The sequence below is a fragment of the Callionymus lyra genome, chromosome 11 (genome assembly GCF_982586985.1).
Source record: "Callionymus lyra chromosome 11, fCalLyr1.hap1.1, whole genome shotgun sequence".
Classification (NCBI taxonomy): domain Eukaryota; kingdom Metazoa; phylum Chordata; class Actinopteri; order Syngnathiformes; family Callionymidae; genus Callionymus; species Callionymus lyra.
The window spans coordinates 28,019,393-28,039,507 of NC_141828.1; the positions used below are offsets into that span (position 1 = coordinate 28,019,393).

A 20,115-nucleotide genomic window follows, 5' to 3' on the forward strand; every position below is an offset into this window, starting at 1 on the left:
GTATTTATTTTAGCTTCTTTAAACATTTTCAAGGGAAATTACCATAAAATGACATGTAAATAAATAAGGACACTATAGTTTAACTATTTCCATTTTTATTTATTTGTATTTGTATTACATTGTAAATACATTTAATGGATGTACTAATACAACAAACCCCTTCAACCATAACCATTATTTTATACTTTTTTAAACTTTTTAAAGATTGCATATTTATTTTATTTTAGTATCTTCTTTAAATATCTATCAATAATTCAATTTATATATTTTACTGAAAGTTCACGCAGTCGTTTGTTGTTCTGCAGAATGTCGGTGGAGGGAGGGAGGTGAAGAGCATGTTGGGGGAGGGATGGGTGGAGGGAGGGTGCTAGGGGGGGAGGAGTCGGCGCTGCGCCTCTGCACAGAGGAGAGGGAAGACAAGATGAGGACGACAGCAGCGCAAATGGACAACTCGACACCAGAATGGGAGAAGGCACGCGAGGACAGAAGCATCGTCGCGTTATGAGTGAGAGAGAGAAGAAGAAGAAGACACCCATCCATCGTCGCCCCAACATGGAGGCAGGATCCGTCCTCTTGTCGTAGCCTAGTAGCAGCATCATTCTCCCGTCCAACCTAAGCGACGAGGAGGAGCGAGAGGGGGAGATGGGCTCCCAGGTCGTGCAGACTCTGCGTCAGGGAGTCTGGGCATCCCTGACGGGGGGCTGGTACCACGACCCGGACCAGAGCAAATTCAACAACTCCTGCCACCTCTACGTTTGGATCTTCCTCCTTATGCTGCCTCTGTCTCTCCATCTGGTGAGTCTCCTCCTCGACCGTGTTGTTCAAGGCCGCCGGAGGTGCTCTCGTGGTCTTTCACTGGTCCTGGTCCTTCTGTTCATTGTCCTCTCAGCGAGGAGAGATAAGTGTAGCTATGAGAAACATCATGTCGCAGTGATGCTCCTGCTGAACTGAACGCATGGCTGCTTCAGACGAGACAACACGAACTCCGATTAGACAGAAATAGAAGTATATCAGTGTCTTCATAGTATTTACTCCTCAAATATACGGAAACATTTAATCTTTTTAAATCAATAATTAAAAAATAAAAGTTATCTTTTTTCATTTGTACACTTTTAAACTCAATATAAAATATTGGTATAATAGTGTCAACCAAAATACCAGAAGAGTAAAATACGACTTGATAAAAAAAGATCAGTCACGTGATCATTATATTAAACTATATTTCTGGATACATTTTTTTTTTAGAAGATTTGAATGTTGATTGGCTTTAAATAAAACATTAAAATGATAAAAAAAAAAAAAAAAAAACAGCAGCAATTTAAATGTTAATTTAACAAATACATATTCTGATGACACTAATGTTCACCTCCCTCACATCATCATCATCTGTTGATCTTTTATGAGGAATAATTCTTTGATGAAAAGAAAACATTTTTGTAACATCAGTGTCTCAATATACAGTAACAACGTGTTTTTAAACAACATGCAATATCCTTCATCAGCCTCTTCCATTTCAGCTTCAGCAGGACAGTTTAAACTTTTCTCTAAGCAGCTATATTATTTAACGGCTCCCTAGGACCCCAAGATGTTCCAAGGCCAGCTAAGAGTAATAGTTTCTCCAGCGTGTCCTGGGTCTTCTCTGTGGTCTCCTACAGGTGAAACATAATGTGTGGCGTCCAGGAGAAATTCTGATCAGATGTTCACCTTTCCTGACTCTTGAGTTAAAAACCTCACCTTGGTGTTGCAGGATTTACACACACAATGACTAAGTTGTAACTGCTTGAAAAAAAATTAATAGATTGTTGTATAGGGCTGAACGATTATTAAAAAATATATATTCTCTAGACGTCACTGATCAACGGGTTAAAGCGTCTCTCTCCGTTTGCTATGCTCAGAGCCGCTCGCAAGTAACTTTGACTGCTAGAAAATTAAATGAACATTAAATAAAATCGCAACCTCTGCGATATAATAATCGTCTGTTAAACTGCTAAGGCCGTAACAATCCGTCTATCAACCTCACGCTTCATTCTTTTCTCAATTGTAAGCAAACCCCAAGATAATTGAACTATTCCACTTGGGAAGGATCTCTTTCGCAACATAGAGAAGGCTCCCCAACTGAAAAGTAGGATTTTAGGACCTTTGTGATTTGTAAATTGAAAATGTTGACCAGTTTTGTTTGAAAAATTGCAGGCAAGCTTCAAATGTCAAGAGTATTTGAAGTGTACATGACAGTCGTATACCACACAAGTGATTGTCACAAAAATTGTTAGTTCATTTTAATTACATACATTTTTTAATTTGTTTGTTTAAATTGAGAATAAATGCAAAACAAGCAATAATGGCTTTTGTAGTAGGAGAATTTTTTTTTCTTTGAAAGTTGAAAAGTCATCTTGATTCTGACGATGTTAAACCTCCCCTCAGGCTCTCCCTCCGACCATCATGGCTCTGAGCATCTACTGCACCTCCATCACCGTCTTCTTTGTCCTCATCAAGTGCGCTAACTACAAGCTGCACCTGATGTTCGACGAGGGCGAGGTGGTGGTCCGCAGCAGCCTGTCTAACCTCAGCAGGGCTCCAGATAAAAACTGCAACGCATCCGACTCCTTCTTACCTGCAAACATCAGGTGAGATGACCTCACACACCTGGGGCATCAATCATGTTAGTTATACGACTGTGATTATCAGGAGCATCATCAGATATGTATTTAGTAATGGGGTAAGTAATGTTTTCTAAAATATATACTTGAACTTGTATTTTGACTTTATATGATAATATATCTTTAGTAGGTTTTTTTGATTTTCTTCTTATATGCCCCAAAACAACACACAAACACATCAAGGAAACCACAACAGGTTGTGTGAGGCAGCAAGAGACAAAGACTATGCTTTGGTGGGTCTCTACCAGCATATTGTGTCTAAAGTATCGAAAAAAGTACTGACGAGAGCATCTCAAATAGCACAATAAGCTTCAAACACCCAGCGGACTATAGGAACAACTCAAACTATTGCACCTTTGTTTGAACACTAGTCCCTTTGGTTCCAAACCAAATCAAAGTATTCACCTATAAGAATATTGATCACTGTTGATACACAAAAAATAACCTGCCCCAACTACACTGCCAAACCTGTGCAGCATCTCTAATGAAATCTAAACTAGCCTACCCACTCTCAATCCAAAACATCCTCAAATTTACAATAGCTACATGACGTACTGAAAAAGTACATCTACATTGATTAACAAGAGGCCAAGCATCTTAACTTCCTTTGTCAAGAATCTGAGAATCCCTCAGATGCCCTGCAGGGGGAGCTACTTTGCTTCCACCCCCACTTTCAATTCCAAGAGTTACCCAGTCGCTTAACGTCTTGTCTCTTGCCTATTACAGTATTTTTCAGTCACTACCAAGCAAACTTATAAACTCTTAACACAAAAAAGGCACAGCATCAGTGTTTTTTCGCCGAACAGTTCACACATTTGATGTTGTTTTCACGCAATATGCAGTCATTGAGACAACTTCCGCTTCTGGTGAGCCTTTGAGCGGCTGCTACGAGAGTGGGCTCCTGCTATTATTGCCAAAACAGTCGTTTTAACGACGACTTCTATCTACTAATATCTCTAAGGATATGTCTCAAGCATCAGGGATCTACGTTCGCAACGTCTTTTTAACATCAGACAGTCGATGGAGCAGTTTGACACTCGCAACAGTTACCAACGTCCCGCGAGTCTGTTTCCTCCTCCCCTTCTCATCGACACGGACTCTGTGGAATATCGGATGCTCTCTCAGGTACTGGGCGATTTCCAAAAGAGTTTGAGAAGGAGATCTGGGATTCAGGTCAGGATTAGACGTGCAGCAGCGATCGCATGCAGGAACATCATCGGACGTCATCTTTGTTTGAACAGCATTACTCTCATTGAAGAGCGTGACGACACATCAGCGCTGCCATCTGCCTGGACCTCAACGAGTGGTGGTCAGATCTTTTCATTTCCTCTTTAAAATTCGACATTTACAAAAGAGTTGAACGTGAGTGACAGCTGTAACCCACGTGACCGCTGCTTTTCTCTTCAATGGATCCCATTCTGCTCGGCTGTTAGTGACTCGGTGTCATCAGTGACATCATCAGTGCTGCACAAAGGTGTTCTGAATGTTCGCTCCATTACCAATTCATCCTTTTCTCTGAATGATCTCTTCACAAGAGAAAAGTTGGATTTATTGTGTCCGTCTGAGACTTGGCAGAGAGAAGAGTTTATTCGTCTAAATGAACTCTGTCCAGTAGGGAGCGCTTTCATAGGGAATCCTCGCCTCTCTGGTCGTGGGGGAGGTCTTTCTACAGTTTATAGAGATAGTTGTTTGTTGGTTCTACAAGACCTTTCTATTCTGTGTCAAATTACCGCCCGCCTGGTCCTGCGGCTGTGTCCTTAAAAGACTTTAGTGACTTTTTATCTTCCATTATTTAAATGGAATATGTTCTTAATCTTGGAGACTTTAATCTTCATGTTGATGACGCCCCATCTTGCTCTGCTAAAGAAACTTTTAACTTTAACAGAAGCCTTTAATTTTGGCAACATGTTTCTGAACCCACTCATCGAAAACGCCACATTTTAGGCTTAGTTTTTACTCTTGGCCTGGACACTTCTAATGAATCTGTACATCTGCGTGATCATTCTCTTGTCTTGTTTAACCTGGACATCACTGAACATAAGCCCTTGAAAGTTAGGTCTCAGAGGCGTGTCATCTCAGCTGATACGGCAAACAGTTTTTCTGCTATGTTTGACCCTCTTTCCTTCAATGCCTTAACGTGGACAATTTGATTCACTGTTTCACTACTCATTGTGTTGAAATACTGGATCAAGTGACACCTGTTAAATCGAACTTGAAAATTCAGAAAAAACGGTGCCCTTGGACAAATGAAGATCTGAAGAGACTTTGTAGAAAGACTGAGCGTCTCTGGAAGTCCACTAAACTTGAGGTGCACAGACTTCACCTCAGGGATCTGATGTCTTCATACAGTGAGATGATGGAAACTGCCAGATCTGATTATATCAGGAAACTGGTAGCAGCAAATAAGAAAAACCCCAAATTGTTGTTTGACACGATTAATTCTCTCGTGTCTCCTGCTCCTCAAATCACGCCTGTCTTCTGAGAAGCTGACAGCAATGCATTGTTGAGAATTTTAATTGACAAATTTAAATTGATCAAAGAGAAAATATATCCCTGTGTGGAACCCCTGCTGTCACTGAGACTTTCTACACCTCGTGGTCTTCCTTCAGTGCTGTATCTCTGGGTGATGTTTCGGCAACAGTGAGCAAGATGAAACCCTCCTCTTGCTCGTCCGACGTCCTTCCTTCTAGGCTATTTATCAAAGTGTTTGATGAAATTGGGCCCTGGGTAACCAAATTTGTTAACCTCTCCCTTTCCACATGGGGTTTTTCCCAATACATTTAAACATGCCATTATGGAGCCTTTGCTCATAAATAAAATGTATATAAAGATTTGTAAATATATCATTTTTAATTTTCAAAACAACATTTTATTTTGTAAAACTCCTGCGTGTGAAATTGTATTTATGCTGATCAGCAATTACACGGATTCTCCATTTACAAGTCCTGCAATTACACAGATTTGCCACTTATAAGCCATGTTTAAACTACAACTAAACATTAAATAACAGGCTGACTCTCGTTTTTTTTTGTTTAGACATTATTTATATTCTCATGTTTTTATTCTCGAGTTTTTATTCTGAAAATGCACTACCCTAATACTACTACCATTTTAACAAAATACAATGTAATACCGAGTACCAGGTATGTAAAATTAAATTATTCAAGTAATCAAATCCTAAAACAATTTTAACTCTTCAAATTATTAGTTACACATACACAAATACATGGTCACCTTCCTTTGTGTTCATCATCTGATTTTCACCGTATTTACCTTTATACATTTCCACAAAACGTACATTTTCTTAACAGACAAGCTATACCTCCCAACAAGACTATGTTTAGTAATATTTACGGATGTTAACACACAACAGCCCACAAAAGCAAAGACAATATTCAAAACCTTAGATAAAATATAAAACCTGTTTCTGCAATAATATCAGTGGGAACAGTGGCAGTGAGAGGAGCCGTTACATGAGCAGTGAGAGGAGCAGGAGCAGTGAGAGGCGCAGGAACAGTGAGAAAACCAGGAGCAGTGAGAGAAGCATGAGCAGTTAGAGGGGCATGAACAGTGAGAGGAGCATGAGCAGTGAGAGGAGCAGGAACAGTTAGAGGGGCAGGAACAGTGAGAGGAGCAGGAGCAGTGAGAGGAACAAAAGCAGTGAGAGGAGCAGGAGCAGTGAGAGGAGCAGGAGCAGTTAGAGGAGCAGTGAGAGGAGCAAGAGCAGTGAGAGGAGCAGGAGCAGTGAGAGGAGCAAAAGCAGTGAGAGGAGCAGAAGCAGTTAGAGGAGAAGGAGCAGTGAGAGGAGAGAGAGCAATGAGAGGAGCAGGAGCAGTGAGAGGAGCAGGAGCAGTTAGAGGAGAAGGAGCAGTGAGAGGAGCAAAAGCAGTGAGAGGAGCAGGAGCAGGAGCAGTTAGAGGAGAAGGAGCAGTGAGAGGAGCAAAAGCAGTGAGAGGAGCAGGAGCAGTTAGAGGAGAAGGAGCAGTGAGAGGAGAAGGAGCAGGAGCAGTTAGAGGAGAAGGAGCAGTGAGAGGAGCAGGTGCAGTTAGAGGAGAAGGAGCAGTGAGAGGAGCAAAAGCAGTGAGAGGAGCAGGAGCAGTTAGAGGAGAAGGAGCAGTGAGAGGAGAAGGAGCAGTGAGAGAGACAGGAGCAGTGTGTGGGCTTTTTGCTGATTTACTTCTTTAATGTAATGCTTTTGGATGTGAACATTTCATGTGGGCATAAAGTTCCAAGAAAACAGTGGATTGTGTAAAAAGGAAACATAAACGTATATGCAGTTTTTGTGGTGTCAACAATTTCCAGTATTATATGTACCTTTTGAAGTGAAAACGTGTTATTCTTTGATACAACACATTTTTTTTAAGTCAAATTTCCAGTAAAATCTATCTGTAGAGAAAGATATTTTCTATTTTGAAATGAAGAGTTAGTATATATTTAACAAAATGTGTTTTTGAGAAGATAATTATCTATTTGGCCATCTGTGTTTTATATGTGTGAGTTTGCTGTCTTAACCAAAAAACACAAACTAAAAATAGAATAAAATAGACCACCAATTCACGCCATGGTTCACAGCAGCAATTTGTTGGGGTTTTGTTGTTGGGAAACGTCCCCTTCCCGGTATCGATGCGTGATGGTGGTAAAGAAGGACACAGACACAGGAATGAGTTTAAGAGAAAATGCTTGTTTAGTGAAATATGCAAAGTCAGAGACACAACTTACATGGTGATGGCTCTTGGCAAAGCAGATATCTATCGCAGAAATGTCTTCAAGTGCCAAGTGCAAAGTATTAAAGACACACCGGAGATTTTATATTGTGGTCAGTCCTGCTTGTATCATTGGACAGCAACTCTAAATAATTGGCCTGTAAGATGGCTGTGCCACGCGGTCGTTGTAGAAAATTACCGCAGTTGATCTCTTTTAGAGAAAATCTGTTTATCAGTTGACTCACGCAGCTGGTGTCCTTGAGTAGAGACTTGCTGGCAGCATCTAAAGATTTGTTATGTTTCTCTCAGTGTGTAGGTTTGACTTGACCTGAAGTACAGCTGAGCACATGGATTTTAAAGCAATCAATGATTATTTCATTTGACTTTAATATGGAACATAACCTGTTAATCGAGTGATTATTTAAAATGTCTGCTAAATCTAGATGATCGATACAGTAAAAAATTAATTTCCCCACAATTTGTTATGGTGACATTGATGCTAAAATAAACGTATATTTGATAAGAAAAGACAGGCTCAATCTGAACATCCTGGCCTCCTCCTTGATCAGGTCAGAGAAACTTCACTTTTGAAACATTTCATGACTCGCTTTAAACACCAAATCAGCTGTTTTGATTGACAAACGGCTCCAATCAAATGTTTTAGCGCTCTTACTAAATGGGCATAGCTTTTGACCAAAAAGCTGCCGATTAGTTGATTTTCTAACTTGTAGGAGGCTGGACCAATCAGCTGGACCTTCATAAACGTACTTGGACTTGTGTTCCTTTACTGTCTTTTCCATGAAAGCATTAATTTTGACCTTTCTCTCCTCCTCTCAGGAAGAGCAGCACGGTCCCAGACAGTGTTGCCATGACGATGTTGGCACACAAGCGGCCAAATTCTGTGATCCAGGTGACGGTGAAACAGACTGAGACAGACCCGGGGCTGATCGGCGTGGTGAGTGACAGCACAATGAGAGTCCATGACATTGACGATATTTGTTCAAAGAGTTTTTGGTTCAATTCCTGCAGGAGAGTTCCAGGTCTGATGAGACGAAGCCAGTGAAAGGTGATGTAGATTTTCATGATGTCATCATTGTTGGAGTGAAGAACTTACTCTAACTTCTTCTTCTTTTCCTTTTGTCTGCTTATACAATCAATATAAATAAATAAATAAACAATTGTTTCACAGTTTTTACTTTAATTAAACATTTGGAATATGAGTGAATATGAGTTAAAGACAAACATATTAAAAAATTAATCCAATACTCTGATGACACTGATATTCTTCCATGAATATGGTTATGAAATGTGATTTATTTTAAATTTTTAATTACAGATAAAAACATTTAAGTCACATGATTGCAAGAGAAAGATAATAATAAATCTTTAAATTATTTACATGATAAAATAAAGAAGCATACTTTTTAATAGGTCATCAAAAGGACTTGATGGTTTAAAAGGAGTATGAGGGAGTTTTGTTCTTGAGTGAAGGACAATCCTTTTAAAAAGTTGTCATTTGCTCGTTGACATGTTCTCTCTTGATTGACGGCCATATGTCTGCACCTGTCACAGCTCAGAATGTGGGCGGAGCTGTGGAGGAGGAGGTGGACCTGAGCGCGGAGCCTTCACCCGATAACCTCACCAGCCCAAACCCAGACCAGGGGGCCCCTCTGCTGCAGGCCCAGCAGAGACCCTCGTCCAGGGCCCAACCAGGAGAGACCCCGTCCAGGGCCCAACCAGGAGAGACTCCGTCCAGGGACCAACCAAGAGAGACCCCGTCCAGGGACCAACCAAGAAAGAACCTATCCAGATGTTCAGGAGAGACTTTGAAAACAGACGCGGACGAAATAATCAACACTGACCAGGACAAGTCGGAGGTTACACTCTCACAGCAGGAGCAGAAGAGGACGGCAGTGATAGACTCGGCTCAGGACAAAGAAGCAACTCACAGAGAGACAGCAGACGAGGGTCTTCCTTCCTCCAGAGGAAGTGGAGAGGAGGACATGAGTGACAAAGAGCCGTCAGATGACAACATCTTTCTGGAGACTCCAGAAAACAAAGAGGATATTAACAACATCCAAGAACCTGCAGAGGTCAGTCGCACCAGAGTCTTTATTCATCACAGAATTGATCTTCCTGATTTTGACATTAGATTGTTCTCGATGAGTCAACACAAAGACAAAACTGTGGATTCGAAACAACTTTTTATGATACCTTTTATCAATTATTTTTTTTATTACATATTTTTCTCAACACTATACAGGAGTATATCAGTGTCAGAAAAATTGAATGCTGGAAATTACGTTCCGTTTAAAAATGTTTAACTTTACATTTTAGATTCCGTTCTTTTTACATTTATGAAAGAAACAGATTATATTCTTATCTCAATATTTCCAACATACATTGTCTAAATTCAATATTATTTTATTCATAGCCCTTTAAATGTAATATAAAAATGTTATAATAGGGTTGTAAAATAGCCAACCTGTTAATACTGAACACAAACAAATAACTCCAGCCCCCTGCACCTCCTGTAAGGGATTAAGCAGCATAGAACATGAATGAATGAATGAATGAATACTATGAATTAATTTAATTTTATGAACATTTGGCAGAGATTGTGTCACAAATGAAACAACTTAAATAACTGATAACTTCTAAGAAACTAAATATCAAGTACATATTTCATCATTAAAAACTCAAGTTCCAGGATCGAAACCTCCCAATTTGTTTCATGCAAGACAAGTATCATATCAGGAAGTAGAAGAAAAAAGGGTTCTGTATTAATTTTTATATTGTTATTTCATTAAACTTAATTTGTTGTTGGTTTGGTTACTGGAGATCAGGAGGAGTTTTGTTCTGATGAAATCGAGGTGGTGCTGGTAGACAACTCTGGGCCGGTGTCGTCAGGCACTCACCTGGAGGACGGAGACACGGTGAAGATTGTCATCACGATGAGCTGTGACCCTCAGACGGCCGCTCAGCTGGAAGAGAACCTCAAGCAGAGTCTGCTGAAGAACACTCAGGTGAGACTCTTTAACACTCTTGAACTTGTTAGCAGTCGCTACAACATCGAGGGTAAAATCAGGCTTAACTCCCATGATGCCTTTAAGTTATTGATAGTTGTGATTGGTTGGCTGGGCGGCCAAGCGTTGTTGTAGCTGTTCAGGTCACCGTTACTGAGAAGGTTGTTGAAAGGGATGACACCTCATATTCAATGTTCAACTTCATGTTGTTAATCGATCGTCTTCAAAATATTCAACAGTCTAATTTAACGATTCAAACATTGCAACTTTTTAAAAATTGAATGTTTTTGGCTTTATTTTAAGCATTGAGTATTTTTAAATTAAATAATTGTATTAAATAACTTTTATATTTAAACTTTACATTTTTTTAAACTAATTTAATTAAAATGTGAATATTTTCAACATGAATTACATAATTTTACACACATTCAGTTTAATATTTTAATTTAAATAAATCAAAAATAATTTTTTCAAATTTAATATTAAAAAATGTGAAGCCTTTCAAATTCAACATAAATGCGGGTCTAACAGTGCCACTAGACAAAGGTATCAAGCCCCTTAATCTTACTTTTAGCCAATCATGCGATACATAATCATGTGACAACATCGATTAGGTATTTTACTGACAGTGTGTGTCTACTTTGTTTGAACTTCTTGAGTTTAGTCATCTTACACTACATCTCATGATCAATCTGGGGTTTCTGATGTCAATGGATTCTAGTAGGAACAATGTTTTATTCTGAAAATGAGATCAGTCTGTATAAGAGTGTTTGTCGAAGCCCTGCCTGCAACGTCTGCTCAATTACTCAACAAAATCAAATTCATTACAAACAAATCAACAAAGTGAACGAACTTCTGCTCGCTTTAACTCTTCTCTAAGAGCGCAACAGACGTTCATGTGAAACAACATCCCGTCAGTTTTATCAAATTGAAGCTGCAGGTTCAAATTAAAGCAGCTAATGCCAGATTCTCTTATGTGATCACGTTGTAGTGATCATAGGATTACATTTTAACAAAACAGCTAGCGCTCTGGTTATAACAAAAGTTTAAATGTAATATTTTAGAATATACCTTGAATAATGGAGCACCACCCCTGAGTCTTAATCCAAAGGAAACAATTAAATGTATATGAATACTAATTAATTAATAATTATATTAATAATTATGAGCCTCTGATCAGGCTCAGAAATCCTAAATATTGCAAAGGCAACTGATGTACTTTTATATGATTTATTGAGAGAAACAAAGAGAAAAGGAAGAACAGTTAAGAAAAATGTAATGAAACGATGATCGCTTTGATATCATGCAAGGGATGATATTAATTACCAGGAAGTAACTGACTTGAAGGTTTTTATAAGTCAATATGTCAACTCTCGAAAAGCTTATTTTAAGCTAATCTTACTACCTCAGATTAATTTGAAAAACCCCAACACATTAATCTATTCAAGAGTGACAGTGTTACAGTTTCTTACGTCGTTACAAGAGAGGATGGCGTGATTACGACGAGGCAGTTGAGGTGAAGCCGGGAGCCGAAGGCCCTGGATCTAGTTGCGTTGTGGAGTATCTTGGCAGGGACCACGGTAATGACAGTGTTGCGGCCGGAAGCACTGACGTCTTGGTCTCCTTGGCAATACATTTTTGTAATTCCGACTTTCAAAGGCCCATGGTTGGAGCATCCCATCCCTTCCATCAGAGTGCAATTACTCTCCTAGCCTGAAATAGGCCGAAGTCCAACAGTTTCCTCTTTGTTTCAGTTGCAAAGTTGTTTGGGTAAATACCAAGTAGACAAAGTTTTCATAACCTCTTTTCAAAACGATTTGTTTGGCTTTCCCGTAGACAGTGTTCCAGACTTCTTTTCCTCTATACATTTTGAACAGGTATCCGTGATATTGCTATATATATTTCTATATAGATATAATCTTGCTCTGGTGCTGATTGTTTGAGTTTGAGATTTAAAACATGCTTCATTCCACTCATCTTTCTCAATATGATCTATATCCGTTATCCATGTATTTAGTTTGTGATCTGTGGATTCATTACAAATTGGGACTAGTAAATTGTAACATTTGAAAACATGCCCCCTTTCTTCTATATTCTTTAAAGTAACTTCAAGTCTTGTTAGGGCCGGTAAACCCAAAACCAGGCCATAGGTGGATGATATTTAGCTTCTAAGATCTGTCTGCATACAAGTCTCCATCTGTCTGAAGACCCTTATCGTACCACATTTTAAATCCTTTATCTCAGTAGTAATCAAGCGCAGAGAGAGAGGAAGACAGCCTGTGAAGTTCCAAATCTTAGGAGTCTGGAAGGTTCTTGTACTTGAGCGCGTCATAATTCTCGCTGCGTTATAATCTGAAAGTGTGAACGGGAATTATATAGTTGACCCTGAAAGTAACTGGCAGCCAGTGAAGAGATTTAGGTATCGGAGAAATGTGATTTCTTCTACTAGAGCGGGTCAGAATTCTCGCTGCAGAGTTCTGAATCAACTGTAGGTGAGACAGCTCCTTCTTGTTAAGACATGAAAACAAACTGTTGCAATATTCCAGGCGAGAAGACATAAACGCATGGATGACAAGGTCCAGATCGTGTTGTGGCAACATTTTTCTAAGTTAAGAGATTTTTCTCAGTTGAAGGAAACAGTTTCTGGTAAGTTTTCCATAATTACCATAGGCAGGAACCTCTTTGATCTGGCACACTGGTCTGGAGGCAGAGGATTCTTATGCTGAGGGTGATTACTGATCAGCTCTAGCTGTGTGCCTTTAGAAGGGTTCATGTGGGAGGAAAGAAAGAAAACAGGAAGTAACTATACAAAATAAAACTACAATAAAAGAGAAACATAACAGTCTGTCCTTCCTGTTGTTCAGTTTGTCAAAATTAGTAAAGAAACATTTGTTTATTGGAAGAGGTATTGAGTTTGAGTTATGATAGAATTACATTTTAATTAAATACATTCTTCCGATCATGGATATGGTAAAGTAGTTCCATCGTTTGAGGGTTTCTGTTTTAATTGGCTGATATCATTTGATCAATTTTAGAGTAACACCTAAGTATTAAAATTACTCCCCTTAGGTAGCTGTTGTATATTCTGTTTTTATTATTGGGTTCTCCCTCTCATCCTTATTAAGAAACATTATCATAGATTTTAAATTATTGATTTTATATCGAGAAATGTTTCCAAATTCTTTAATTAGCAGAGATAAATTGGGGATTGTAGTGGCTAGTTTTGTAAGAAAAAGATAAATCATCTGAGTATAAAGATATTCAATGATTCAGACTACCAATTTTTATAAAGTAGCAGTAGATTGTTAAGATCACAGCGGTTGGGTTCGTATACAGTAATCAAATCCTATTAATGAAATTTTTCAATTACATTCAATTACATTTTTTTAAAGCATCTTATCCTAACAAATTTATCTCAAGACACTTAACAGTTGAAGTAAGACAAAAACAGATCCCAGCCATTCAACAATGAGCAATTAGCAAAACACTGTGAGGTGAGCTGTGGTGAGGAAAAACTTTCTTTTAGAAGGCAGAAACCTTGAGCGGAACCTGACTCATTGTTGACGGCCTCCTGCTATGACTGGCTGGGAGGAAGGATGGGGGGGTAGACAGATGGATGAAGAGAAGAGTGAGGGAGGATACAGTGAGAGAAAAGAGGAGAGTATAGGAGAGTCTATGGAGGTGCTGCAGAAAACTCTGGATCCGATGAAGTCAGGGAGATCCTGGATCAGCAGCAGCTCTGGAGGTGGAGCCCCTAGTCCAAATCTTGGAAGAATGTAAAAAAGATACTCCAATTCAATACGGTCAAAAGCTTGACATGCATCAACCGACAGCATTGCTGTGTCATTATCATTGTTTTTCCCATGTAATATGTTAAGAACTCGTCTTATATTATGATATCCCTGACTGTTAAGAACAAAACATTGTCGATCATTGTTAATTAATTGAGGAATATTTTTTTCTTGTTCTTTCTCACTGCATTTTCTTCACCCGCAATGCCAATAATTAACGTGCTTTCTGACCTTGATCATAGTATGCTTACTTTGTCCACACAAGAGTTTGGGCTATTTTTTTTTTCAGACATAAATGTTTTATATTTGGCTCTGATAATAAATTCCCTTCCATTAAATTGATGCAGTTGTTTGGTCCGTGTTTAATTCAAAATATTTATTAATACACATCTCGATATGTTTAAGTCTTGGCCTTGTAGCTTGTAGACCAGAAGTTTCCATTGTGAACATTGCTCAATTTCGCAAAGATGTATTTCTATGGAAATTGCAGCATGGTTGCTAATAACTATAGTGCTATACCAGGATCTTTTAACAAAAGGTACCAGCTTAATCAAGTAGTCTAGTCGTGAGTGGGGTATTATAAGCGCTAGAATAACGTGAATATTCCTGCTTATTTGGTTTTTTTTCTCCACACTTCCACTTCCATCTAAGTACATTTCAAGGTACAAAGTCTTAAATAAAGTAAACAGAACTTGTTTTTTTAGCCTAATTAAACCTGTTCAGCTCCAACTGTTTTCCCAAAAAGTAAAAGGTAGATGACCGGATAAAATATCATTGTCAAATCAACAAGCGTCTCCCTTCCTTGATCTCAAGGAGACTTAAATTCTTCCTCCTTTCTTGGTTCTCCAAGTCGTCGGCTTTGCCCTCCAGGTAAGCGAGGCGTTTAGTAACTGCGGCGAGTCCAGCTTTTTCCCAAAGTCAGCCCAGTCCCACTTTTATCAGGTCCGCCATGTCAGTTTCGATTTTCTCCGACATTGATGGTGGCGATTTGCCAACATTTCTCCTTGTCTGAGTATTAGTTTCGGCGGATTTGACCAAGGTAGCTTTTGACATATCAGTCAATGTTGTCCTCTTCGGCTAAGCTGCCATCTTGAACGGTTCCTGCCCCCCAGACCCACAGATGTATCTTTACTCTGTTCAAGGGATCACAAGTCTTTGATTTATGGATCTTCTCTGAAAGAGCAGTTTGGTTGTGTAGTGACGCCAGAGAGGTTAAGACATGCTTGGCTGGCTGATGAAAGCTGAGTGTTGGATCGCTGAGAGCTTGCTTGCGTCTTGAGAAGGGATTGCAGCAGGTAGACGGGCCGCACAAAGTTGCAGAGTAAGACAGAAAGGGACAAGAAAGGGGCAGAAGAATCAAGAGAGCAAAAGAGTTGAGAGTCGAGAGGGTTGAGAGTAAGAGAGAGATTTGTATAGTGCAGACCTTTTTAAGCAATATTGTGGAGCTCCTGGATTGGTGAATGAAATCTGATTCCTCAGCAAAAAGGTCTGAAGTTCACACATAGTGCTAAGTATCACTCTATATATCACTATAGAACTTCCGCAGCTCTAATTACATCAAACAGTAGATAGATATCAAAATACTTTTATATTTGGTTATATAAATCATATGACTTTCTTCTTTGGCTTCTCTGTACCTGATAATATTTTATGTAACAAAAAATGTACATTTAACACTCTGAAAGTCATTTGGTTATTCTGCTTCTTCAGCCATGTGTTGGGGGTTGCTGATCTTTGGACCCAATATTCTGATGGAACTTCTATAGTTTAGTGATGCCAGACAAAACCAAAAGAGAACCGAGCTACTAGTGTCGTATGATTTGCTGAAAGTTCCGGAGTCACTATTATACCAATATTTTTATATTGAATTTAAAAGGCTGTGATTTAAGAACTTTGATGACACTATTATACTTCTATGAATGAATGTTGTGAAAATATTAAATACAAATAAAATGTTCACTACTTCAGAATTTAACTCTTGTGATAAATGAGTGACGACTGTGTTTTGATTCAGGTTCAGAATGAAGCAGGTGAATGTCACATCAAAATCCCCGTCATTACCTTCGATGCCCCGGAGGGAGAGGAGGAGCTGTATGAGGAAGAAAAAGTCGGCTCAGAAGCCAAACTCGACCCCAGACAGATGATCAGTCCTAGCGAGGAGTTCCATTTGTGCAGAGAGACGGTCAGCTGTGAGTGTCCAGACACAGACCAGGACCACACAGGACACACCGTGACCAATGAGAGCATGCACAGTCCTCAGGCAACCCATGACAACAGCTCATCTGGGATTGACGTCCATTCTCACCCGGATGACTCGCCTGACCCTCTAGACCCTCAAGTGGACCCACAAGGTTTCCTGCGTCTGCCTCCCTTGGTGGGTCGGTACGGACCAGGGGGCAGGACACACATCCGTGGACTCAGCATGGACAGTGGCAAAGATGCTGTCCTGCTTTCCAGCTACTCCAATTACACCGTAAGTTGGACCTCAAAGGAAGTTTCTTGATTAATTTTAGTTTAAACTTTTGAAATTTGAAAACAATATCATTGTTATAAACTTCAATTAATTGTGTCTTTTAGTCTAATTTAAAATGTTTAAAATACTAAATGCCACACAAACACAAGTACCTAATATAAGATTTGTCAGCTAATATATATTTTTTAATTTTTTTGGAGCTTTTATAATTACTGTGCACATTAATATGTCCTGATTGTATTTGGGCTGCTTATGTTTCAAACCTTTTTATGATTCTGCTTGACTATATTTAATAGTTTTTATTAAATTATAGAATTGTTTTTTGTTGTGCAGTGGTTTTAATTGATAATGTTTAGTCTTTTCTCTTTTTTTTAATAACCACATGCACAGAATAAATTCACTAAATCAAAGAACATTATGAAAGGGTTGTTGGATAAAAACATTAAAGAAAAAAATTAAAATGACAAAAAACATTTTTTATGGCTCAAATCATTTAACATAATCATTTTTATTATGTAAAATATAATTAGTTTGTATCACCACAAATTTGATTAAATGTATTAAATAACTTTGATGTATATTTGTATTACTAAATCACAGAAACATATAATAATAAAACTTCTTCCGTCACTTTCAGACTACGATGACCAGCTCCAAGTCTGACCTGGAGGCGAAGGAGGGACAGATTCCCAACGAGTCCAACTTCCTGGAGTTTGTGTCCTTGTTGGGGTCCCTCAGTGCCAGAGGGGTTGGAGCCAGTTCCAAGGAAGAGGAGGAGCCAGAGGTCAAAGAGGAACATGTCTGCGAGGACACAGAATGCTCACATGGTTTGTCTCCATTCCTGGCAAACATTTTGAAGCTTGAAACATTAAATGTCAGTCAGTCACCCTGGTCTGGAAAAGCTCTCACTGCTTACTTACTTAGACAACTTCTACACAAACCATAACATCAAAACATTACCATTCACTTCAAACTCATTTTGTTTCAGAATGTCTTTGTCCCAAACCAGATGTGAGGAGAATAGAGAGCACCTCGGACCACAAGCCAGAAAGACCTAACCCGCCCACCAGTCTGGTTCCAGACACACTGCAGGCGATTGCACTGACACACATTGCGATAGTCAGTCCGGATAGGTGAGTCAATTGAACAGAAGCGTGACTCAAGTCACCAGGATTGAAAACTCATTAAGTTTTTCCGCCTCCAACAGTCCTCAGACTGACAGAGAGAAGGATCCAGACTACGACTCTCTTCCCTCTCAGACGTCTCAGTCGGAGAGTTCCATGTTGCAGGTCATCTGTCGACCTGAAGCCACCAACAAAGAAGAAGCCTACACCTTTCACACCGTGCACAGTATGCACTCTTCATCTCTCACTATTCAAATCACACTCTATAATTCACACTCTTCATTTCTCACTCTTCAATTCACACTCTTCAACTCAGACTCTTTAACTCACACTCTTCATTTATCAGTCTTCATCTAGTACTCTTCAACTCACACTCTTCATCTCATATTCTTTAATTTGCACTCTTTGACTCACACTCCTTAACTTGCACTTCCTGTCCTCACTTTACACTGAAGATTATAAAAACATCACTCTGTGACTTAAATCAAAGCTCTATCATTTAAACTACAAATGGCTTCATTAGTGGGATACAAAAATTCTAGAACAAAGAACTTACTGGTGTAAGAAAATATGGATTCACAACTTAAATATGCGATATTTGTTTTCCCAATACTGTATCGATATTGAAAAACACTGTAACTTTTTTGTAATTTACAATTTACAACACAAAATTCAAGGCGGTTTTTCATTTTTATGTTGCAAATAAACTAGATGGCAGCAGTCATTGCGTCCTCTGCAATTAAAAGAACAATGTCACCCCACAAGATGCCTGTGATAACTGAGGACAAGAGGAAACGATGGAGTCCAGCAGTACTTTGCTGTACTTGATTCCCCTCAGTAAAATCATTCAGAGATTTCCTGATGTTTCTTATCACATTTTTGCTGATGACATCCAGCTCTACTGCTCTTTTGATCCAACTGACTGCCCCAGAGGCTGAACATCTTAGTCAATTGTTTGCTAGAAATCAAACAATGGCTGAGTGAAAACACTCTACAGCTAAATGTGGACAAAACTGAAACTCTTGTGATTGCTCCTTATGATAAGATTCCAGGGTTGAGTCAGTACTTGGGTGACTTAGGTCAGTCTGTCAAACTGAGCCTGAGAAACCTGGGTGTTGTATTTGATAAAGACATGTCTCTTGTTCAACACTGCAGAAAACTCACCAGAAACTTTTTCCTTCAACTGAGAAAAATCTCTAAACTTATGAAAATGTTGATCTGGAGCTTGTAATCCATGTGTTTGTGTCTTCTGGCCTGGACTATTGCAACAACTATTGAAACAGTTTGTTTTCATGGCTTAACAAGAAGGGGCTGTCTCGCCTGAAGTTGATTCAGAACTCTGCAGCGAGAATTCTGACCCGCTCAAGTAGAAGAACTCACATTTCTCCGATCCTTAAAACTCTTCACTGGCTTCCATTTTCTCTCAGGATCAACTATTCATGGTCAGGCTCCTTCTTACATCATTGATCTTATCCAGCCTTACACCCCAGCTCGGGTTCTGAGGTCTGTGGATCAGAATCTACTGATGGTTCCACGCACACGGTTCAGGACCAGAGAAGAGAAATCCTTCCAGGCTGTTGCTCCTAAGCTTTGGAACTATCTTCCTCTCTCTTTGCGCTTGATGGAGTCTACTGACTCCTTTAAGAAACATCTTAAGACGTTTTTATTTGTTCAGGCTTTTACTTGAATTTCTGGAACTCCTGTTTTGTTATCAGTATTATCTTGCCCTTTAAAGAATATACTTTATTGAATATTGTTTTGATTGTTTAAGCGCTTTGTGACCCTGGTCTGGAAAAGCGCTATACAAATAAAAATTACTTACTTACAAATAAGAATGTCTTAAGATGTTCGACCCGCTGTTGACAACCCCCGATGTGTTTCACTGTGTTTATAAAGTAGTTTTCTATTACTCCAGGGTCACTGTTGGTGTGATGTGCTTCCATCCACATTATGCGACGACTAACTGTCAATGCATCCATTTATTCCAATGCCATAAGACTTGAGTTCATCATAGGAGTCCATATGCCACAGTGAGTTTGGTGCCATACAGTTGTACTGATGAAGCCTGAGATGCTGTGCTCGCCGGACGATCTCGACCAGCCAGCTCCCATTTCACAAACACAAAAGAGGCAATTTCTTCCAAGTCCGTCTGGTTCTTCCTGCGGAATAGACATAGTCCCTTGCATTGTTTTTTTTTAAAGTCTGTATACTGACAATAGTTTGATGCTATTGTGCCAAAAAATTGATTTCCTACAACTTTATTCTCGCAATAAAGTAATTTATTAAGACTATAATCTCGTAATTAAGTATTTTTTAAGTATTTATTTTTGAGTGGCCCTAA

The 20,115-nt window shown here is 39.2% G+C and overlaps 1 protein-coding gene across 5 annotated transcripts in view; it reads left to right on the plus strand.

Annotated features, from left to right (window-relative positions):
- The first annotated feature begins 446 nt into the window (after nucleotides 1-446).
- Nucleotides 447-20,115, plus strand: part of pcnx2 (pecanex 2) — a 62,392-nt gene continuing 42,723 nt past the window's right edge. For 2 of the 5 annotated variants that reach the window (XM_087802998.1, XM_087803000.1), the window contains exons 1-10: nucleotides 447-795; nucleotides 2,422-2,624; nucleotides 8,198-8,315; nucleotides 8,390-8,426; nucleotides 8,933-9,453; nucleotides 10,207-10,386; nucleotides 16,192-16,650; nucleotides 17,288-17,477; nucleotides 17,639-17,783; nucleotides 17,858-18,000. In XM_087802998.1, the coding sequence (XP_087659124.1) occupies nucleotides 643-795; nucleotides 2,422-2,624; nucleotides 8,198-8,315; nucleotides 8,390-8,426; nucleotides 8,933-9,453; nucleotides 10,207-10,386; nucleotides 16,192-16,650; nucleotides 17,288-17,477; nucleotides 17,639-17,783; nucleotides 17,858-18,000 (2,149 nt within the window). In that variant the 5' untranslated portion in view covers nucleotides 447-642. The remainder of the gene's footprint in view (nucleotides 796-2,421; nucleotides 2,625-8,197; nucleotides 8,316-8,389; nucleotides 8,427-8,932; nucleotides 9,454-10,206; nucleotides 10,387-16,191; nucleotides 16,651-17,287; nucleotides 17,478-17,638; nucleotides 17,784-17,857; nucleotides 18,001-20,115) is intronic. The other 3 variants (XM_087803001.1, XM_087802999.1, XM_087803002.1) reach the window with 3 other exon arrangements.